Source organism: Carassius carassius, chromosome 28, assembly GCF_963082965.1.
Source record: "Carassius carassius chromosome 28, fCarCar2.1, whole genome shotgun sequence".
Taxonomy (NCBI): domain Eukaryota; kingdom Metazoa; phylum Chordata; class Actinopteri; order Cypriniformes; family Cyprinidae; genus Carassius; species Carassius carassius.
The window spans coordinates 7208189-7225751 of NC_081782.1; the positions used below are offsets into that span (position 1 = coordinate 7208189).

A 17563-nucleotide genomic window follows, 5' to 3' on the forward strand; every position below is an offset into this window, starting at 1 on the left:
AACATGTATTTATTGAAAAGTGATGCACATGCAGTACATTCAGATGATGAACTGGTTAAGGTTTACTTCATTTACTGACCCTCATGTTGTTCCAAATCTGTTTGACTTTCCATTTTTCTATGGAATACAAAAGAAGATATTTTGAAGAATGTTTGAACAGTTTTAGAGAATGGTATGTTTCAGTTATATGACAGACAGTGGTTGGAGTTATTCAGGTGAATAGAAGGGATGCTATAGTAAAAGCTGTCAGTCACTTCCCAGCTCATGAATTCTAATTCTCTATGGATGTAAACAACATGAATGAACCAGCTGTCCCATGCATAGCATCCAAGACGTTTAGCCCTATGCAAAGTGCATAATGAGCCATTTTACCCTAATAATTTCATTTTCTGGATTTTTTTCTAACACTAGAAGTAAGAATTTTTGATCTGTAAGTTTATAGTTCAGGCATACAATTACAAAAATTGTGATTATACAAAATCTGTGCAGCATAAGTTTAAGGCAAGTAAGATTTTTTTTATTTTTAAATTATTATTATTATTATTATTGTTTTAGCAAGGATGCATTAAATTGATCAAAAGTGACAGAAAACACAAGAACACAAAGAATCAGAAAATTATCATGGTTCCATGGTTCCATTTTCAACGGATAACAATAAGAAATGTTAAGGGTCATGTGACTCTGACGACTGCAGTAATCGCTGCTAAAACTTTTGCCAAAAAATGAAAATCCAGAATATATATTTTTAATATGTTGCATAATTGTGAATGTGATTAATTTGTTCTACTTTTTAAAAATTATGATCTTTTACAAAAAAAGAACAAAAAAAAGAAAAAAATACAAATATATATATATATATATCACAAAAATGCAGACATTTGTTTTGCATATTTATAAAAAATTAATAAAGTTAATTTGTTCTAAAAATGTTTTATTCCAAACCAATCTTAAAAAAATTTAATAAAAGATTATCTGCATGTTTCTGAATGTGGTCAAGTTGTTTTACTTTACTATATATATAATAGTTTAATCATCTCTGGTAAAAACAAATATATATAAATATATATATATATATATATATATAAAAGAAAAAAATATATTTATAAATGTGATTAATTTGTTTTCTTCAGATTTGTTTATTTATTTATTCATTTATTTACTTATCTACTTATTTTGATTGCTTCATGAATAAACAGATGTTGATTACTTTCTGTCAGACAACAAAGAAGCACAATAAACCCAGAACATGAAAAAAATGTTAACTGTGAAACAATTGTTCTGAAATAATGTAGCATCATTTGACAATGAGATGTTGGCTTAGAGAGTCTCTACAGTAGGTCCGAAAAGATAGATATCCCCTACCCTAACTCCCCCTCAATAGACTGCATCCTACCAATATCGCATCCTAGATCCACTGCCCGCTGAATGGCAAGATGGAGAGATGAAGGGGAAAAGGAGGAAGGGAGGGGGAGTGTGTCTGTGTGTGTGTGTGATGCGAGCAGAGGCACGAGAACTGATTGTTGCAGATGAATAGATCGCTCTCCCTCTCTCCAGCGCTCCTCTCTCACACTCATTTGCCCATAGATACAAACACAGTGGCTCTGTTAGAAGAGAGAGAGATGCTGGCAGGTGACGTCCCCTCCAGACGATGCAGGAAAACACATAACATGCATGTTGGATTGTTGCTGTTGGCTTTAAGAAGCATCAGGTGAGTGGAACTCCGTTATGCACTTGTGTTTGTGTGAAAGTGGGAACTGTGCTCAATCTGTTTCCAGTGACAACATGATGGAGCTCTTGACTGTGTTTGCATTATGCTGTATTGCAGACCAGTGATGACAGGGTTGAACAAACTGCTGTATATGATATTTAGTATGCTTATACTCTATATCTATATAATTTGTGAACTTAAGTTGAGGGTATTTTAACAGTGAGCTTTGAGTAAAAGCCATTTTGAATGTGGGTTAAGGTCAAGACCAGGCCAAGATCATCCATTTTTTTGTAGTCTGGGGTAACGCTGAGAAGAGTTTGTTTTGGGTTCTTGACATGGCAAGCACTTTTATTCATAAATACAGATTATCTTTCAGAAGAGACACTTGCCTCAGGCACTTCCTGCTCTTGGCGCAGGAAGTTCAAAGGCTTGACAGGATGTGGAATTGAGTTGCAGAGTTTTCCTTAAGTAGTGAGGATTGTAGAATCCTTCAGAAATGGATGAGCTCATGAGCTCATTTTATTTCAGATTCTTCCTTTCTATGTGACAGTCATCATTTTTTATGAACATGTATGAATGTATTGGCACAGTAGTCCTAATCATAGTTTTATTGCGATATTTATTGTAAAATCAGGTGAAACTGGTCAGATTTGGTTACTTTAAAACTAATTTTTTTTAAACTATATCATTTTTTTTTGTGCTCTTCACAGAGGCTGAGCTGCTGGATCTTATGTATGTAAACACTGGACAGCATGTCGAATGAGGAAAAGTGGGTCACTTTGAGTCCAAATGAATTCTCTCTTCTTCAAGACTATGCACAATGTAAGGCTTCTATTCTGTAATTCTTCCGTATTTGCTCAGTATTTGTTTATATTGGATCGATTCAGTTCTGTATTTCCTAAAGAACATTTCTGAGATGGAAGAGCCAAATAATACCGTTTCAATTCAGTTTATTTGATCCATAGAGAATCTTCCAGCCACTAAATATCCTTGCGGAGACACGCTGACAGTCTGCCATTTCACTGGAAACAAAAATCGAACCATTTAACAGCATTTGTGCGTGTGTCACTTAAGGAAATGTCATTTCCTGTCTGGAGCTTAAGGTTAAGACTTCAATCTAATCCAATCAGCACCAGACTATGAGGGGAGCGAAAATTCTGACTGACAGTTATTAATTCCCCTAAATTCATAATCCATCCATGATGAACGCTGATTCCTTTGAGTGCTAATGCTTTTTTGAGGAAACGGTTAGAAAAGCTAACCAAAGTAGACCATTTTTTACATTTACCTTTAAGATAAAGAGATAAAACTAGTATTTTAGCAATAATCTGCATGACATAATAATAATAAAGGATTCGATTAAACACACCAATTCAAAAACCAACCACATAAAAATGAAGATACGGATTTGTGCCGTTTTGATTACCCTAAATCCTGCATTCATACATAACAAATCAAGTGTCAACGAGAGGGTCTTTCATTTCGTATGCAGAGAACAGAGATTGTATGCATTTAATTGAGTAATCTGAATAATTGATACCCCCAGAGCCCGCTGGTCTCCTGTGTAGGGCCAAGGCTTCTCTCCTTCTGATTGGCTAGCATGCAATATAACAATATGGGACATTAGTGAAGATGAAGGAGGGATATGAAAAATCTCAGTTTGAAAGTTTTGAGCTCTAATATCATTAGACTCCTGATATAGATTATATGATCTATAAAAGATAAATCTGTGCGGAGCGACAGAGGGACAATGTGGAGGTAAAACGAAACTTAATGGCATAGCAGTTTGTCTTTTAAAATAATTCTCACAGCCACTAACAAATAAGGACTTGAGCGATTATGAAATAAGGACAAACATTTTTCATAAATGTTTCACAAAGATTACATTTGAGAACTTTAAAAGATTTTTCCTTTTCCCTAAAAAAAAAAAAACATTGATAATAATAAGAAATGATTCTTGAGCAACAAATCATAATCATGTGACACTGAAGACTAGATATTAATATATTAAAACTTGCTGTTACAGTACAAATTGCTGTTTATACTGTATCTTAATCAAATAGCCTTGGTGAGCTATTAACATAAAAATCTTACTTTTAACAGTAATGTAACCTTGTCCAAAAAAAAAAAATCAAAATATCTTAATACTTTTCACAAAAAAAAAAAAACATGAATATGAATATATAAGGTCAAAACATGTACATCTTAAAAATGCAGGTTATTGTCTGTCTGATATGCATTTTCTTATTATTTTTTTCCCCCCACAACATCAACATGTCATTGACCATTAAATGTCTGCACTAGATCATCTAAGTTTCTTAAGCTGTCTTAACTATTACAGTATCTTCCTTTTGTTTTACCCATTTGTTGCAGACACAACTAAGAAACTAAAAGATGTTCTCCAGGAGTTTCATGGAGATGGGATTCTGGCCAAGTATAATCCTGAAGAGGTATTGCAACTCTTTATGGCCTTTTGAAGCATGCTATTTTGCAATGTTCATGCTGAGCTTAGAATGCTGTACTGGACCGAATGTTATGATGATGATCTAATTTCACTGGTTATTAGAGCCATGAAACTATATGATGTTTCTTCTGGGTGATGAAATCATTACAGTTTCCATAATTGCTTGCCATCCATTTAATGAAGATGCTTTTACTTGTCGTTTTGTGCTTCATAGAAGCCAGAAATCTTCAATCAGGTAAATTGTCGTTCTATGGTTTTACAGCCTGGTTGCACAGTTATTTGGTCAGTATGAAATATTAACCGAGTAACAGGGTGTGAATCACCTTCAGCAGGAAATTGACTTTGAGGGTTTCAAGCTCTTCATGGAGACATTCCTGGAGAGTGAACTTTCTGATGAGTTCTGCCAGCATCTCTTCCTCAGTTTCTGCAACAAAGACCCCAAACCAAGCCCCTCCATGACAGACAAGCAGAGAATCATGGGTAATTTAAATCTGCCCATTCGCACAGGCTGAAGAAAATTCATTCAAACCTTTTGAGAAAAACAAATATACTGTAATATCTAATCAAGAAACCACTACTTAACTACTTTAGTGTAGAGAAAACATTTATAAAGTCGTTATTTACGTTTTTTTTTAAGAATATAATACTTTTATTCAGAAAATATGCATAACTAACAGTAAAGACATTTCTAATGTTACAAAAGAATTTGTTTTCAAATAAATGTTATATAAATTTAAATTCATAAGAAAACCCTGGAAAAAATGTTTGATAATAATCAGGATATTAGAGTGGTTTCTGTAGGACTATGTGATGATACTGAAGACTAATGGCTGCTGAGAATTAAGCTTTGCCATAAATCACATTTTACACTATAATAGCATTTCAGAGTAATATTATATAATGTGTTTTTGCAGCCTTGTTGAGCATCTTTCCTCAAAAGCATTAAAAGATCTTAATGACGCTGGTAGTGTTCAGTATGTACCAGTAATGTTGGTCACATATACGCACACAAATCAAATATATTCTGTTTATTCCTGTTATTCGGTTATAATTGTATAACTTTGTCATAAAAACAATAAACTTGCAATATTATTTCCCAAAACTCTACTTGAGAAACAGCTATAGAGTGATTCAATCTCTTCATTAGTGATTCCCAGTGATTTCTAACTAAAACACACCACAACGTGTGATGGGTTAAACATAATTTACTTGTGGTTTACAAGGTCTAAAACTCCTAAAGGGAAGTTCCACTCCACCGAAGGTATCATCCGGTTCAGTCCAGCTGAAGGATATGATCTGCTACCTCTCTCTGCTGGAGGGCGGACGTCCAGAAGACAAACTAGAATGTAAGATCACTTACCTTTCCTACTAATTTACTAGATTTATGCAAAATACCTCACAGTACAAGTGCAAGTCCTTTGTGGTGTTGAAAAAGCTACCTTTTGGGTCCATTAATGATTTCCATAGAGAAAACACGAGGCGGTGCTTCCATCTACTGGCAGCTTTTGTCCCATCTCGATTGTAATTCCAGGCTGCTGGTTCAGAAACCTGTTGCTATGGGCTGCTCAGATGCTAATAACCTCTTGCTAAGGTCTAATACTGCCTCCGAGATGCTATTATGCAAGAAAGAACAAGCTGTTTGAATTGAAAACATCAGTGATGGGCTAGTTCAGATTGAATTGTGCTGAGCTTGATTGAATTGTCTTCTTGAGAGATGCTGGCATTGACTGAGCTGCTGGTTTCCATGGCGACGCCCATTTATAATGGCTCATAGAAAAGCTGAGATTGCACTCTGAATTGTGAGATTCTTTCCATAGATATGTTTTGTTCTTTCTTTTTTTTTTCTTTCTTTTTTTTGAGAATACAGAGCCATGTTCCTATAGGTTACCCTTTAGATGCAGTAATTATCCTTGTACTGAATCCTTTCTTGAGCTTTCTTTGTTTCTGTCGCAGTTATGTTTCGACTTTATGACACAGATGGGAACGGGTTTTTAGACAGTAAGGTGAGACCTTCATCTTAATTTCCAGCTCTTTCTTGGGTTTATTATTGTTGTAATAACATGAAACGCCACCTAGTGGTTCATTGTTGATTTGGTTGCATTTACTGATTTCGCTCTTCTCTGTTAAGTTTGCTTAATCTGTAAATTTTTTTGTTTTGTTTTGTTTTATAGATGCTTTTCATAAAAAAGTAGATACAAAATAAAGAATTCAAGATGAGACTTCTCAAGATAAACACAATTATAAAAAAAAAAAAAAAAAAAAAATATATATATATATATATATATATATATATACTGATTTGGTGCAAAAATGTGGTACATTTTGGTAGAAATTGCTAGTAAATTTCAACAGAAATTTCTAGAAACTTTACAAAGAATTGCAAGTAAAAATGTCAAGTAAAACTGAATTGAGCATGACATTTTAAAGTACATGAATTACAATATGTACTTCTATATAACGTATAAAATATAAAAATTCAAATTATTATTTTTTATTATGATATAATATATGCACATAGCCTACTGTAGCACACAGACACGTTTATAGGTGTGTATTTAAATGTTTTTAAATCTGTATTTAAATACACATTTAAACGCGTTTATATGTGTATATGTTACAAGTAGAAGAAATAAATAATCTGTAACTTGATAATCTTGATTACCTGTTTCAGGTGATGTGACTGAGTTGGAAGTAAACTTTTTACAAGAATGTAGATGTAGCAGGATTCAGGATCCCACCACAAGATCTTTGTGTAGAGTTACAGTGATCTTGTGCAGAAATGGTCTTCTCCTCTCAAACAGGAACTGGAGCACATTATCTCTCAGATGATGCATGTTGCGGAGTATCTGGAGTGGGACGTCACAGAACTAAAGCCGGTAAATTAGACTTGAATAGGCAGTGTGTGTCAGATCTGATCATATTTTTCTAATAATTAACATGTCTAACATCATTGGTTTTGGGGTGTAGATTCTGGAGGAGATGATGCAGGAGATCGACTATGACCGTGACGGGATGGTTTCTCTTGAAGAGTGGGTCCAGGGTGGTCTGACCACCATTCCTCTGCTAGTACTTCTGGGACTTGAAACTGTGATTATCAATTAAGCTTTACATATCTATATATGGTCGTCTGATGTGTTTATTTTTCCATCTTGTCCATCTGTTTGTCCATCTATTCTAAATTCATCCAAACCAAAAGAACAGATACAGTGCATCACTGTTGATAAATTGAGATGTAACACTCTGTTTGCCCACTAGATGGAGACCTCGACTTATTTTAAATGCCTTTTTGGTTGTACCAGTGGTCTGGTGCCTGTTTTATTTTGCATGTCCTCCAGATTGTTGATCCACATTTTTCAAACCATATTCCTTTCCTTTCAAGTTCTGCATTCTCTCAGCAGGATTCCAGAATACGCTTTATGTAATTTACTCTAATGTTTTTCATCACAGTTGTCATAGTTGTATTATCCTTGTCAAGTCCTCATAGCTGTCTTCCTCTCATTCTCTCGCTATTATCTTTGTCTTTTTCTCTCTCTCTCTGTTTTGCAGAATGTAAAGGATGATGGGCAACATGTGTGGAGACTAAAGCACTTCAGTAAACCTGCATATTGTAACCTGTGTCTGAATATGTTGATTGGATTGGGAAAACAAGGCCTCTGCTGCTCCTGTAACTCACAGCATTTATTATATTAACCATCAGTCACTTCGGTCCATATGATTTTTTTGCTTTATGCTATAAGTGAATATGGGCAAATGCAAATCAAAACCATCTAATCAATTACATTTGGATTATAAGTAAGCTAGTTTGTTAAATGTATCATCTTCAAACAGTGGCATTCAAAGAATTGTAGATGGTTGCAAAGTCACAATAAAGATACATTTCAATGTTTGTTTGTTTTTATTATTATTATTATTTAATTTTTGAAGTAATATGTTTTAAGCTTAAAATGAATGCATTAATGCATCTGCAATCAAATTCATTGACATTATAAACAAGACATTGTAATAACACATTTTATGAAAAATACATCTTAAAAATTTATACCAAAACAAATTTTACTTTAAACTGTGAATTCATTTTCTGTGTGTCTGTTTTATAGTCTGTAAGTACACCGTTCACGAGAGATGTGTGGCTCGAGCCCCCCTGTCCTGCATCAAAACATACGTCAAATCTAAGAAAAACACAGAGGTGCGTCGAATTGTAGTGTTTAAAAACCAGCACGCTTGGATCACCAATGCTTCATGGGGCTTAGAGCAAGGGCTTCTTTTCAGCTAATGAAATTAGAAAGAAATTCTCTCTCTAAGCATTGCTAATTACATGATTAACCTGGTTTAAACAGAGACCTGAATACACCAGTGAGGAGCCTTAATAAACGCCTATGCACATTTGTGATTTGCCCGTATATTGTTTATTCCTCTATATATGCGTTTATTTGCATTTTTACATATTAACACGAGCTTTTTTTATAGATTATGCATCATTTCTGGGTTGAGGGAAACTGTCCAAGCAAGTGCGATAAATGTCACAAAACTATCAAGTGTTATCAGGGGCTTACGGGCCTTCACTGTGTCTGGTGCCAGATTACTGTGAGTTTATAAGTATTTATAATTATTACAGTTTTTATGCTCTGAACATATAACCATATGTGAATGTTGGGTTATATGTATTTAATCCAATTATTAATTATAAAAGTTATTAGTTTGCCACAAGTACAGTGCAGTTTGCACACAATGTAATTTGTAATTGTTAATTTATATTTTAATCAATTTATTTACATGTGTAAATAATATTGATGGTATATCTGTTTTGTCTTAAAGTTTTAAAGCTCTGTCTTGCAGCTACACAACAAGTGCGCTTCACACGTCAAACCCGAATGTGACTGCGGATCACTGAGAGATCACATACTTCCTCAAAGCACAATATGCCCTGTTGTACTGGTAATATGTCATTATTCTTTTCGTATGTTATTTCGGGACTCAGTTGTTATATAAAGCTCACCTTTACGTGTGACCTTTAACTGCAGGAGAGACAGTCCACTCTGAGAAAAGACTCCAGCCAATCAGGAGGCCGGGGGAAAATACAAAGGACCAATTCAGTATCAGTGGATGGACAGGGGCTACAGGTGAATGACACACACTTATAGTCGGATATTGTTAAAAACAGGAAGTCCCAGGGGTGCATTTCCTGCAAATGGAATCAAACAAAATAGCGCAATGCTAAAGTGAATCTAAGAGCCCCTAATGCTATCAGGCAAAATACATGATTGATATGAAATACATCTGGGAAGTCGACTTAGCTATTTTTATGTTTTTTTATATGATCATCTCATATAAATTAGGGACAATATGGAATCTGTGAACTTTTAGAATGTTTTCATACACCATTTACATTTTAACTAGAGATGCACTTATATAAATTTTTGGTCACACTTTATTCAAAGTTCCAGTTCTCTCTATTAACAAACATTTAACTACAACCTCAATGAACTCCTAGTTTGCTGCTTAAGTTTAGGTTCTGGGTAGGATTGTAGAATATAGTCATGCAGAATTTATTGGCACTTACTTTATACATTACTAATTAACATTCAATATGTTAATAATAGGCATGCTAATAGTTAATAGAATTGGTCCCTATACTAAAGTGTTAGCAATTATTTTTTAATTCTATGTATTTATCTATGTATTATGTATTATTCATTATTTGTAATTATTTAATAAGGTTCATGTCCTACTGTATAAAAGCTTATAATTAAATTCTGCATTTTTGTCTAAATAAATCAGTTTTAAAAAAGAATGAAAAACACAAAAATACATTAATTACAAATAAACACTAACAACTGAAATAATTGTTTTAAATGCTACAAGTGAATCTAGGCATTACAACATCATGATATACAGTATAAAACTGGTGTTTTTCAAAAATAAACATTTAGATTTTCCAATATAATCACATTTATCAATATATCCAGTATTGACTGAAACATATTTAAAGTTTAAAATAACTTATATAATCGGCATTGTTCATTCCTTATTAAACTGAAATATAAGTACACAAAAAAAAATCTATTAATATCATGTTAACGAGTAACTTCCCAGTAAGTTATAAACTAAGTTTTGCTCAAAATTACAATTGTATCTCAAGATCACACTTCTAGGCAGCAGTGACCCTCTGTGATTGGGTGTTGTCTGAGCATAGTAATGACAGAACCAAAAAAGACAAATCATGTCCCGGGTCATCCGTCTTGGCTGGCAGCGGCTAACCAGTATAATAATCAGGATTATTATTTATAATTAGAGGAAGTAATGGATCACTCGTCACCGGACGGGCGGCTCATTAATTCACCTGGGCCTGCTGGGATTGTTTCGATGGGTCCTGTTTTAAGCGCTTCATCTGTGTCACTGTCCACCGGAAGACGACTCACACTCTCTGGATTAGAGTGCGTCGTCCGCTCCAAAACCCCACAATCATCATGCATCCATGCAGAAAAGTGACTCATGGTCAAAGACTGTCATTAATGACTAAATAAGGAGCTGATTACTGAGGTTTGCCAGTTGCGTCTCATGACGTGGGTTTTACATGGGTAGTGCATCATAGACTTTTTGTACTGAAGAGTTATTCTGAGATCTTTTTTGAGCAGATTAACTTCAATGTGATGTTAAACTCTCATTTATAATTATCAGAGAATAGAGAGTAAATTATCACATTGCTGACTGAAAATTAAGGTTCAGGTGGTGAAGAAAATCTTAAGAAAATGATCTGTTGAAGAGTTAATAATTTTGCGTATTTTCTGAGATGCATGTTATTAAGAAATGTAAATAGACGCTGGTCAGTAAAATTTGGATCATGAAGCATAAAAGCTGATTTTAATGCTAAATGTTTCTAGATTAGGATATATAATAATGCTTGTATCATTTGAATTTATAGATTACGCCATTAGAAGGAACTCATCCGTTGTTGGTTTTCGTCAACCCTAAAAGTGGAGGTAAACAAGGAGAAAGGTGAGAACTTTGAAAGAAGGTGTCAGATTTTAATAAGAAAGTTACAGTTAGTATTTTCATATAGCATTTTAACTGTCTTTCAGTCAATCTGCATAATTTATCCATCACTACAGTTAGTTTGACACCAGTGCATACCAGTTGCAGTCAAATTAGCAATGCGCTGAATGTGTTCGTGGTTGTTGATGAAACTTCTCTGAGTTACAATTACTGTTTCACATCTATTTCTGGCAGCCTAAACGAGGATCTAATCAAATCAGTTGCAATTTTAAATCCATTTTTGGCATCCTAAAGATCCATATCAGATTTCAGTTCCTCCTGATGGACAATATTGGATGAGATGGCCATGATCACCATTATTTCTTGAATAGCTAATGTCTTGTAATAGCTATTATTAATGACAAAATCCTTAGTTTCTATTTCAAATTCATCCAACCACATCTATCTATTATATATATATATATATATATATATATATATATAAAGAAATCACTGACTGTTAAGTTTATGAACAAAAATGGCATCTGTGGTAAGAAATTCACTGTAACAATATGGTGAAAATATTATGGATTGAATATTGGTGCTTTAAAAACTTAAAAATACTTTTAAATACTTGAATGACCAAAATCTTTATATGTTTATGTATGATCTCTGTAAAATATCCGTCTTTAAATGAAAGATATTTATATTTATAGCAATAGTTCCACTTAAGCACATTCAAATATACTCAAGTATATCTTTGGTTGGACCTCAGCACTACTTCAACACAATTAAAGTGCTTTAAGTACTAAATTAGTTGTTACATTTTAAAATATCAGTTTAGTATACCAGCAGTACAATTGCAGGGCATTTTTATTGCACACATAAATATTTAAATGTATTTGTATTATACTAAGCATGAAATAAATGTATTTTAAATACGTTTGAGTTTTTTTTTTTAAAAAGGGTTTGGATTGTATTTTTTTTAATTATAATTCCTTACACTTCTATTTATAAATTCTGCCCTATCTAGAATCTTCCGAAAGTTCCAGTACCTCCTGAACCCCCGTCAAGTCTACAACCTGGCCAAGAACGGCCCCATGCCTGGGTGAGTGACAGTTCTCCTGACACTCCAGAGAGGCTTTTCTCTTATCATTCTAACAGAAGCATTTAGCTCCCTGCTCTCTAGCTTTTTAGGAAACGTATTGTTGTGTCACATTCTCGCTTTACGATCATAAGAGTTCTGACAACCCCACGTTAACAAGACACTGCTTGATAATAAAGTGCACTAATTCATGCATGACAATGTGGCTCTGCATCTTAGCTGTAAATGTAGACATTATTAAAGGGTTAGATCCGCCATCACAAACACCGCGGAGAACAAAGCCAGGCTGTGGAAGTCTGCAGTTCTGACAGTCAGCTGGTAATAATAGATTCATGTTAGTGTTAGTGTGTCGCTGCTCTCAAGGCCTTGTGTGATCACGCATACCATCGCTGGTGTCAATCAAATGCACGCAACCATGAGGCTCTGTGATCACTGACTCAATTTGTTATTAGTATGCCAGCTACGTGGTCACTTTTGAGTTAAGTGCACAGCCGTGAGGATTGTGACAATATTCAATAAGACTATATTTTGAAAATGGAATTTCAAAGCAGAAATCTTATTGGGTGTGAATGTTTGGGTAGACAGTGAATCGATTCCATTCACTGGTCATACTGTAGGTTTTGATTCAAATTTAGAAAAAATGTGAATGATTCATTAATTGGTTTGATTCTATTAGTCATTTGATTCTATATGCATTTATGGGTTTTGGGCAAAAAAGAAGAAAGAAAAACTATTTTAAGTGCAGTTAAAGAAAATAAAAAAAAATTATCAGCAAAATACTTTTCAACATTGATGATAATAATAATAATAAGAAGAAATGTTTATTGAGCGCCAAATCAGCATATTAGATTGGCTTCTGAAGGATCATGCGATGCTGAAAATTGGAAAAATTCAGCTTTGCATCACGGGAATAAATTACATTTTAAAATATATTCAAGTAGAAAAATTTAAATTGTAATAATATTCCACAATATAACAGTTTTTATTGTATTTTCGATCAAACAAATGCAACATTGGTGAGCAAAATAGCCTTTTAAAAAAATAAATAAATACATAACACACACACATACATGCATAACTAAACCGTGGGGGGTGGGGGTTCTGTTGCTCTTGGCATTTGATTATTTTTTTTCCAGATTTGTATGATTTTTTAAATGCAGGCTACTGAGCGATGCTCTCCAGACACCGTTTAGAGCTTTTCAGCCAATTTGGTTTTGAACCTATTGATTATGGTGTTTGAAGTAAGGTGTAGCCCAAGTATTGATGTTTCCCTGCTGGTGGAAAATATAGCTTTTGACTTTTTTGCATTCAAAGTCACATCTGTTGAAATAACACACAAGCTTGGCGTAGTCATGTGATGATAATGTGACATTGCTTTGTCGAGGTGACTGTCAGCCATAGCTCTGGGCTGTCTGTCAATTACAGGCCCTGCTAACACAATTAGAGCAAACTGAGTGTTTGTTTCTTCATACTCAAACATCCTCAAAGTAGCTTTTTCATAAGATTGGTCATCTGTTTTTGCCGTCTAATATGATTTGGCAAGCCTGCATGTCCCAATAAGTAAAGTAATTGAGCGTCTTATTTTGTGTGCCATTCTACCATGTAAGGTCCCTTCATGCAGTTAGAGCTTTATTACTGTGAAGGAACGGAAGACGCTGCAACGAACATTGTCTTGATAGATTTGATTAGCTTCTGAACAGGCTTGGCTTTCCAAAAGATGGATTTGCATTTGTTATTTAAACAAAAGATTAATTCATAATCCAATACAGAGAAAAAATGTCACTATTATACTATTTGTATGTGTATTTTCTAATAAATCATTGTTATCTTTAATTAAATACATGCATATACCGTATATGATAGTTGTAGAAGTATAAAAGTAAAGTATGGTTTTATTGCTTTGCTAACGCTTGGTGTCTTAGTAATTCTGATGCTTTTGATTTCAGCTTAAATTTCTTTCGAGATGTTCCAGTTTTCAGAGTCCTGGCCTGCGGTGGAGATGGAACCGTTGGATGGATTCTTGATGTTATCGGTGAGTTCAGATGAAAACACAGTTGTATGTTGCCCACATAGTTCTTGTTTGTTTGCTTTGGCCTCTTATTGACTGAGTCATTTCTTAAAGTAATTAAAAGCTTGAGTCATGTGGTTCAGGGCTCCAGGGCTTGTGCCATGCTGTGAATTAAATCCAAGAAGTTTTCAGTCTAGATTTGATAAAAACAACAAGCTAAAGTAAACTTCATAACATAAAGACATCTTGAGGAAATATTGCAAAAAAAGGCTTTTCTTGTTGTTTCAGAGGTTTGTACAGAAGTGATTTTGTTATAGTCGAAATAGTCAAATGCTTATTTTTCACAGAACTAAAGCTATTACATTCGTACCTGTATTTTCAGGGCAAATAGGATGATTATCTTTCTTCAAGAAATGGCATATTATTTATATCACCTGAAGAATAGTCTCTGTATGTAATTTTTTTAGATGACTGCGTCCTCATTTAGTCCTTTATTTGTGTCAAAAATTGCCTCCATTTTTTATCAATCAAAACAAAGAGTAATAGACTGGATGCTTTCAGAGGAGTGTATTAGAAAAGAACCACTGTAGTTTTGACATTGCCATTTATTTCATTATACAGTGAGCATGTATATATATATGTACTGTAGTCTGTATGGTCTATATGTGTACGCTCAAAATCAGCAAAGAGGTCATTAAAATTAAAACTGTATATAGGAAAATTAGATATAATTTTATTAAACTTTGATCATTGGCTTTTTAATCTTTTAATCTTTTAAAACCCTGTTAATTTTAGTGAGTTAAGTAAAAATTTGTACTTAAGTATTACGTACATTACTGTCTCTGACAGACAGCCTAATGTTCTGTGTTGGTTATTATGAAACAAGCTGGAGATGTCAAAAAAGAGTGTTTTTTGTGCACAAAGTAGTTTTTATTGTCTCTGAAAAATATTGTATTTAAAAAATGCCGATCCTGTTGTAAATAATAGTGAAAAAAGAAAAAAAAATCCACTATTACCCCTTAGCAGATTTGGACTCTGTATAAACTATGTACTGTGTACAGTACAGTTGAATTCCCATAAATAGTCCTTTTTATTCATTATTGCTTTATTTTCTGGAGCAAAGGTAAAACAAGTTTCTATTTTTCCCCTCTGCCAAAGCAACTTTAGTGGAATCATGGGATGTTGTGTTTTTCCAATTGTTCTCTGAAGTACTGTTCTTTTTCTTAGACAAAGCCAACTTTGAACAGAATCCCCCTGTGTGTGTACTAGAGGTCTTCACGGGTCCAAAAATTCGTGCCCGAACCCGAAAGAGACCCGTAATGTACTACACCGAACCGACCCGGACCCGTCTAATATTTCAAAAACTGGACCCGGACCCGTGTAGATCCGAGAAATGCCTACCAGGACCCGACCCGGACCCGTATATTATTTAAAATCTGGACCCGAACCCGCCGGGAAGACACAGACCCGACTGGACCCGACGTTCACATATTCCACCTTAAATTACTATTACAAGTCAATAAACCTGTTGCGAAAAATAAAGCTTTTTGTCTTACCTAATTTAAAGAGGCGTAGTATCTCTTCCTTGTACCTGCCTGTGATGCATTAATCCTCCGACAAGAAAGTTATTCATGTTATTCCTCTCGTTATTCCAAGTCCAAGCTGAATCCACTCATTATTTCATCTTAAAAATCCACTTGATGTCACGGTGACGGATGACAAATCCTACTGTGCACATGTACATTCTGACTCGAGTTAACTCGCATAATAACTTCGACTCTTTGCCCTTTTGAACTATAATAACGATAGCTCGTACAATGCCATGGCTGCTGACGTTATTTATTTGCTATCATCTGATCTCTGTGCTCTCTGCTCTGCATCGAGTCTGAATCTAACCACTAAAACTTTAAGATTAAACGGTTTATTTATAATATTATAAAAATGGGAGAAAATGTAAAACGCGGTTTGGCGGTCGAAGTGTCCCTCACTGGTTGCCATATAAACATGAAACGCGATCGAGACTGCACATGCGTGCTAGCTGTATCAACCTAAAATGCTTTAACGCAATTTGAGCGTCATAGAAAACATTAATGTGACAGTTCACCTCAGATTGTGTTGCTGATTTGAAATATATTAAATATGAGTGTGTCAAGTCTTTAAGCATTAATACCGTGCGCGCTCTGCTTCTAAAAGCAGAGAGAGAGAGAGAGAGATCGATCACTTTTTTTGGCTCACTCTTTTCTTTTCCTAATTTTACAAGTTGCAAGTTACAAAAAACACAAGCAGTCTTTGATCACGGCCGGATGTTCTCCGAGTCCGATGATTCCGATCGCACGGGTATTACACACAATGTTAAACAGACCCGGGACCCGAGGTAATAGTTTCGGACCCGACCCGGACCCGGCTGATGATTTAAAATATAGACCCGAACCCGTACGGGTCCCGGGTCGGGTCCGGGGTCGACGGGTCTCGGGTGCACTGTGAAGACCTCTAGTGTGTACTTCCTCTCGGCACAGGAAATGACCTCGCAAGGTGTCTGCGCTGGGGTGGAGGTAATTTAAGTCATTTCAATATTTTAATTTGATGCTGAAAATGAGATTTCGTGTGAATCCTAAAGCCTAAATCCACACCGCGAGCCACACTGGAAAACTTATCACATATTATCACATTAGTTTTTTTTTTTACTCATTCATAACTACTTAGATCTAAATGTTACAAAAACGTCAGTTCCTTGTCTATAAATAGCTGGAGCACAATGAATCCAAACCCGAAACACCTCAGTGGAGTTATTTGTAATGTTGGCTTTCAGGCTACGACGGACAAAGTCTTTTGGAGATTCTCAAGGACATTGAGAACAGTACTGAAGTGATGCTGGACAGGTGGAAGATTGACATCACTCCTGTAGACAAAGATGAAAGAGGAGATCCAGTCCCGTATAGCATCTTGAACAATTACTTCTCTATTGGCGTGGTGAGTCTGAACAATAAAAGTTGCATGTAAAGACCCCTGAGGCTGTCCACATACTTCCACTCTTTCCCTCTCTCTTTAAACAGAGAGACATGCATATACACATCTGGCCGATGTGCTAGTCTGGTCTACTAACCATGATACAGAATGTGATGACTGTGAGTGGAGTTTATGAATGAAGAAGTGAATAAGGCCCCTAAGTAATAAGACTAAATGAGCTAATCAAGAGGGCTGAGTGCTTTTTGAAATGCCAAGAGCATCTATTACATTAACAAAGCCGTCCCTCATCACTGCGGTGAGGAGCGAAGCTTGCAAATTGACAATGAAATATGCCATAGA

The 17563-nt window shown here is 34.9% G+C and overlaps 1 protein-coding gene across 2 annotated transcripts in view; it reads left to right on the plus strand.

The window, feature by feature from the left end:
* The first annotated feature begins 2451 nt into the window (after window positions 1-2451).
* Window positions 2452-17563, plus strand: part of dgkb (diacylglycerol kinase, beta) — a 44403-nt gene continuing 29291 nt past the window's right edge. The window contains exons 1-18 of one of the 2 annotated variants that reach the window (XM_059514070.1): window positions 2452-2530; window positions 4082-4158; window positions 4484-4652; window positions 5396-5518; window positions 6126-6175; window positions 6974-7048; window positions 7140-7259; window positions 7719-7836; window positions 8270-8358; window positions 8640-8756; window positions 9009-9107; window positions 9194-9292; window positions 11095-11168; window positions 12178-12252; window positions 14196-14281; window positions 15485-15515; window positions 16751-16809; window positions 17067-17227. In XM_059514070.1, coding sequence (XP_059370053.1) covers window positions 2461-2530; window positions 4082-4158; window positions 4484-4652; window positions 5396-5518; window positions 6126-6175; window positions 6974-7048; window positions 7140-7259; window positions 7719-7836; window positions 8270-8358; window positions 8640-8756; window positions 9009-9107; window positions 9194-9292; window positions 11095-11168; window positions 12178-12252; window positions 14196-14281; window positions 15485-15515; window positions 16751-16809; window positions 17067-17227 — 1692 coding nt within the window. In that variant the 5' untranslated portion in view covers window positions 2452-2460. The remainder of the gene's footprint in view (window positions 2531-4081; window positions 4159-4483; window positions 4653-5395; window positions 5519-6125; window positions 6176-6973; window positions 7049-7139; window positions 7260-7718; window positions 7837-8269; window positions 8359-8639; window positions 8757-9008; window positions 9108-9193; window positions 9293-11094; window positions 11169-12177; window positions 12253-14195; window positions 14282-15484; window positions 15516-16750; window positions 16810-17066; window positions 17228-17563) is intronic. The other variant, XM_059514071.1, reaches the window with a different exon arrangement.